This window comes from Anarrhichthys ocellatus, unplaced genomic scaffold (assembly GCF_004355925.1).
Source record: "Anarrhichthys ocellatus isolate YVR2014 unplaced genomic scaffold, GSC_Weel_1.0 scaffold42, whole genome shotgun sequence".
Classification (NCBI taxonomy): Eukaryota; Metazoa; Chordata; class Actinopteri; order Perciformes; family Anarhichadidae; genus Anarrhichthys; species Anarrhichthys ocellatus.
In genome coordinates, this window is record NW_022280072.1 from 2,340,055 (window position 1) to 2,346,324 (window position 6,270).

Genomic DNA, 6,270 nt, shown 5'->3' on the forward strand with positions numbered 1-6,270 from the left:
CATCACTCACATTAAGAGGAGTATTTATTGTATTACAAGTTTTCTGAAATATTATGTTTAAATATGCAAATGAGGCATTATGTAACGGTACCTTTTGGTGAATTTAGGAGAAATCTACAGACGTAAACAGACAAAGTAGTAAAATAAACACATACATTACTGGTAATTTTACTGAAGTAAATGATCTGTGTACTTTCTCCACAGCTTGTTTTTTGGAAAGTTTAATGTCAGGTGTTGTGCTCATTTATAACCCGGTGATTGAAGGATTTACAATATTGCAGCTTTAGCTCTCTCTAAATGATAATAGAGGTATTATGGAGGAGGAGCAGCGAAAGCATCTTATTTTTGTTGACTAATGTCCTCCTCAGGTGCTGGCATACATGTTGATTAAGGGATCCATGAAAGTATAGTGGAAGCATGTACTTATTGCAAAGCTATAAAAGGAAGGTTGACGGTGAGTGTGTAGCTGTGTCGCTACCCAGAGTCCCTCTCAGACCATGGGAACAAAACACATCCATGAAGGTAAGCAGGGCTGTTTCTTTCATATAGTTAGAGAGAAATACCTGAACGTGTTCCTTTTATTATAAAGACAACCTTGTATTTTAAAAGTCACGAGGCATGACTACAGATGCTGATGTTTCTGAGGATATATATTGGCTTTTATTTTTGTTCATTATAATCACTCTTGTTGTGGAGAGAATAACATCTGCTAGATTAAACTAATTTAAGTATTTGAGCTTACAGGCGGCCTTGTACGTGCAGCAACATGTAGAGTTTGTGTCCTCATTTATGATTATTTATATGACATATTGTGTCTTTTTGAGACTTCAGTCATAAGAAGAACGTCTAGTGTCACGTTTAAAATGTAGCCTTTTCAATAGAGTTCTTTTTCCCCAGAGTTCCACGACAGCGAGTATCAACCCCACTTTAGAAATGAATATTATGTTCTTCACTTTAAGAAAAGCACCCTGTGTTTTTACAGCAGGTAGTTACTGTGTATGTCTTTACTCTAATAAGTACAGAGCACATTTTCTTATGGAGGTGCTGAAAAGTGTCGTGTTACTACAACTGGCATCTCTACGATGTTTTAACTTGTAGGTCGTATGGTTGTATGGTCAGAATGAATAACAAAGATCTCATGCAATAACCCAAAGATATAATGACCAGCAGAGGTATGGACTCGAGTCACATGACGGACTTAACCAGTCTAGTCTTTTTAATAATTAAGTTCAGTCGCACTTTAAATAACATTTTGTCGTCTTTCTTCTTCTTATTACTCTGTTACAAAGATGGCATTACATTTGGTGAAGAGCCCATTTTGACTTGTTCAGGACTCAAAACACAAAAGTTAAGGAACTGGGACTAGAATACAAAGACTTGAAACTTACTTGTGACGTGCAAAACAATACGTAGTCTCACCTCTGCTGACCAAAAATCCAAATTTCAGTGTACTACAAAAACTCTACAATTCTACATCAGTGTCCCGATGCTTATGCTGTTGATTTTTTGCTGTAAATGACAAAATAATTTTGTGATTATTACAATTTGTTGAGGTCCAACCAAAACCTGTGACTCCACTGTGATGCTCTTGTCCTTCTAGTCCAGCAGGCCAGCTTCCTGCTGAGAGCCGCCCTGCTCTCCGTCCTGCTGTTCGGCCCACAGCATGTGGCCTCGGAGTCAGACGAGGTGGCCCCGACTGAGTGGGAGGTCTGGAAGAGCAGCCATGGCATAAACTACGAAGACATGGTGAGACTGACTCCACGTCTAAAGTACAAGCGCCAACTGTAAGTGCTCTGATTCACTCTGAGTCTTCCTGTGATTTCATGCAGGACGACATGCAAAGGATGGCCATCTGGGGGGAGAACAAGCAGATGATTGAAGACAATAATCAAGGTTTTTTCGTGGGGACGATGCCGTTCACGATGGCCATGAATAAATACGGAGACCTGGTAAGGAGAAGTGTTTGCCTCTGTATGCTAAAAGCTCCACTGCCTAAAACCTCAAATCAAAGTATTTAAAGGTTATTGTGAGGAGCATGGAACTAAAACCCAGTTCAGTCCTGATCCTCGAGTCTATATGACCTTCATCAGTAAGTGAGACCGTCAGACAGAAGATGCTCTGTTTCTATAGAGTTATTCTTAATGCTCGTCATCGGAGCCACCGGGTCAGATTCTGGTGAAACCAGATGAACTCATGCAGGTTCACTAGAAACTCCTTCAGCTCAGACTCCAGCAGAGACCGGTCCACCGTGGACAGACCCAGATCCTCCAGCAGAGACCGGTCCATCGTGGACAGACCCAGATCAGGAGCTCCGGAGGGAGTAGGAGAGCTCAGCTCCCGGCAGCAGCAGCAGCGTCTCCTTCTCTTCCGTCAGGAGAAGAGCTTCTTTTCTCTGGGAGCCAACAGCGACACCACGCTGCTGGAGACCCAGGATGTATTGCTGGACCTGCTGGGAAGGGAGGCACGGGAGAACCAGAACCAGGACTGAGCAGGGCAGACTGTCAGACCCTGCTGCAGTAAAATGAGGTTTTCCAAAGGGAGTCTGGTGCTCGGAAGCACTACGGCTTTTGTCCACAGGGACCAACAGAATCAACACAAAATGAAAGTTCCTCAAGTAGCTTTAAGTGAAGATTTCATGCCATTAAAAAACAGATCATTTGTTAATAGACTAAGTTTCATATGTTTACTCAATGTTTCCTCATCCAAATTGACTACATGGGTTTTATACAAATTAAAGTGCATTACTTTTCCCAGGCTTAGCTACGAACAGTCTTGCCAACTCAATAACATTAATTATTGTGAAACAATCTTCTTCATGCTCTCTAGACGAGACAAGAGTACCAGGTTTTGCAAGGCGCCATGATAGACTCCCAATTCGTGAAGAGAGGGAAGATCGTCTCGGGCCGAAGGCTGCGTAACAACGCTAAGAAGTTGGATGCTTATGTCGTCGACTACAGGAACATGGGTTATGTCACTGAGGTGAAAGACCAGGTAAGACATTTCTAAATTCTTTTTCAGGTTTTTTTATACACAATCATGAACACCTTCTAATCTACTGTTCGTTTAAATAAACTTCTCAGGGATTCTGTGGCTCGTGCTGGGCCTTCAGCACTACGGGAGCCATCGAGGGACAAATTTACAAGAAGACGGGTCAACTCGTGTCCTTGAGTGAACAAAACCTGGTGGACTGTTCCAGATCTTATGGTACCTACGGCTGCAACGGTGCCTGGATGGCCAACGCCTACGACTACGTGGTCAACAACGGGCTGCAGTCCACAAACGCCTACCCATACACCTCGGTGGTGAGCCTCAACCTGCTGGCTCCGCCTCCAAATGAGCACTTAGAAACAGTTATGTACTCGGTGTCCGGCCTGTCGGTAACGTTCAGCTCTATTTGCCCCTCAACAGGACACCCAGCCCTGTTTCTACGACAGCAGACTTGCAGTGGCCCACATCAAAGACTACAGGTTCATACCCAAAGGAGACGAGCAGGCCCTGGCTGATGCTGTGGCAACCATCGGTCCAATCACAGTAGCTATTGATGCGGATCACTCAAGCTTCCTGTTCTACAGCTCAGGTTGATTGTGAAATACTCCCTCTATACTAGGGCTGGGGAAAAACATAAATATTATATCAACATTGTGATATGAGATCTATGATTTTTGGAAAGTGATGTCTTTTCTTTGTTTTAAAGGCTGCATCACAGGAAAGTGAACTTACCAGACTGTTCTAGTTGTTCTATAAGTTGCCTTTACCCACTTAGTCCTTATATCCAGATTACTGATGATGTAATAGTGGATGGTACAATAAAAATACTTGTCTCATATTTGCTTCCACACCAGCACTAAACATCAGGCAGACAGTTAGAAGCTAGCTGGTGAACATAGTGAAGCATTTAGAAGCTAAAAAGCCAGATAATTAGGAGTTGGTGGAGACCAAAGCAGAGCTAAAAAGTTTTCTTTACAGCTTGTTTACGCTGCCCCCAAGTGGCCAACTAATAAATTAAAGCAGGTTGAAATTTCCTTTGCAGGAATATACGATGAGCCAAACTGTAACCCGAACAATCTGAGTCACGCGGTGCTGCTGGTTGGCTACGGCTCAGAAGGAGGCCAAGACTACTGGATCATCAAAAACAGGTCAGAAAAAACAACAACCTCCACATATAAAACATCGGTGGATTTTGTCCAACACTAAATCTTCTATTATTCTTTGTTTTTTCTTCTTAGTTGGGGAAGCAGTTGGGGCGAAGGTGGCTTCATGCGAATGGTCCGAGACGGCAGAAACACGTGTGGCATCGCGAGCTACGCTTTGTACCCTGTTCTGTGATTCTGATGAGGTGCTTCAGTCGTGTTCACCAAAAGTAACCTTTAGATAATGCCTCATTTGCTTATTGAAACAGAAAACGTCTTAAAACTTGTAACACAAAAAAAGAATTGTCCTAATGTAAGTAATGAACTGGGTAAGTCTGATGGTGATATCTATCGATGCACCTGTAGTGTCTTCAAAATGTCTGTAATTTAACAAAACATATCTTGACACCAAACTTTCCAGTTTCATTCCTCTCTATAGTCTGAAGGTTAACACAGAGGGGTTTGTTCACATATCATTCAGAGACTCATTTATACTACATTTTATTACATAATATTGACAGTATTTTCTGATTTATGGGGTAATAGAAAGAGTTATCCAACATTCCCTCTGTCAAAACAAAATGAAAAAATATTTGCATATCTAAACATTTCAGGAATCTTGAAATACAAAAAATAATCGTCTTAACGTTAATAATCAACTGAAGAAGTTTCATGATGATATCTATTAGTTAAATGTTGTATCTGTTGTGTCTCTCCTTAAGTGAGGATATGTCAAACTGAACAGAAGTAAAAACACATTCCTTCACTTTCAAATGAAAATGTGAATTTCCAAGTTATTTTACTTCCACAACATTTAACCTAATGGTGGATCATTTAAGCAAATGTCAGCAAACTTGAAATATGAAACACACTGCATCAGCTCACCACATTTTAGCTAATGCTTTAGTTAATGTTTTTAAAAAATCTGTAGTAAACAATTTTTTTTATGACTGTATCATTGTGCAAGCCGTAGATTCTGTGTACTGTTAAAAATAAAGTACCTTTTGTGAATTTTAAACAGATCACTCTTGTGAATCCTGAATGATTCACTGAGCAACATTTATTTTGAAATCTCTTGTCACTTCTCCAGACTGTTTTTAAAAGAACAAATAAAATGCTGCTTCATATTTTCAATGCAAATAAAAAAGTTTCAGGTTTTTTTTCTACTATTATAATCAATATTTTATCAGTTACTTACTGGTTCAACTGTATAATAAAGTAATTATTCTTCTAAGCGTATATTTGTCACTTGTTCAACCAAACACAGTTCACATACAAGTCCAACCACACCTCGAGCCTAACTCTGAGCCACACTCATCCACGCTTACTGTTTCTCGCTGTCCACCGTCCCACATAAAGCGCTCCAAGGTTCACCTGCTGCAGGTGTTTATCTGAGGGGGGGAGGAGCTTTTCACTGCTCGACTCATATGGCTCACTGAACAGCTCGTGATGCAGTGGAATATATCTTTGCTTTGCAGCGCGGTGTGGTTCTTTTTGCTTTGCTTTGCTCCGGTTTGTGGCTCGACTGAGAAACGCTCAAAGTGTAAACATGACAGACAAAGTCAGATCCATCAGAAGACGCAGAGCACCAAAGGGTTCTTCTGTGATCCTTCCTCCAGCAACCACGCAGCCGGCGCCATCACTCGGGTAAAGCAGCGCTTCGTTGGATTTTTATGAATTTGTTTCCCACTTTTTTTGTGAGTAAGAAGGACACTTTGCAAAACAATGTCAAGGAATCATTGCTCCACATGAAATAGTTCTTTCAAAAGGGAATTATGTGAGTGTATAAAGCTACCAACACTGTTAGACATTGATTTCATTATATCTCAGCAGATAACTTATCTATAACAGATAACTAAAACCTTCAATAGGGTAATTCATGTCCTTGTATATGTTTATTTACAACACACACTCATTCAGTGCTGGAAAATAACTCAGGACATTGTCTACATTTTTGTACTTTCCTTGCATATTTCCATTTATGCTACTTTCTACTTCTCCACTACATCTGAGAGATAAATATTGTACTTTTTACTGTACTACATCTCAGAGGTAGATATTGTACTTTCTACTGTACTACATCTGAGAGATAAATATTGTACTTTCTACTGTACTACATCTCAGAGGTAGATATTGTACT

General features: G+C 40.6%; 2 protein-coding genes across 2 annotated transcripts in view; both read left to right on the plus strand.

Moving 5' to 3' along the window:
- Positions 1-497: 497 nt before the first annotated feature.
- Positions 498-4,326, plus strand: cts12 (cathepsin 12). The gene is made up of 8 exons (XM_031868454.1): positions 498-522; positions 1,601-1,746; positions 1,830-1,949; positions 2,827-2,991; positions 3,081-3,302; positions 3,409-3,577; positions 4,031-4,136; positions 4,227-4,326. Exons 1-8 carry the CDS (start codon positions 498-500, stop codon positions 4,324-4,326), a joined length of 1,053 nt encoding a protein of 350 aa, XP_031724314.1.
- Positions 4,327-5,592: 1,266 nt separating this feature from the next.
- The window catches only part of lama3 (laminin, alpha 3), a 19,028-nt gene continuing 18,350 nt past the window's right edge, over positions 5,593-6,270 (plus strand). The window contains exon 1 of the mRNA XM_031868293.1: positions 5,593-5,777. The gene's annotated coding sequence lies outside the window, so the exon portion shown is untranslated. The remainder of the gene's footprint in view (positions 5,778-6,270) is intronic.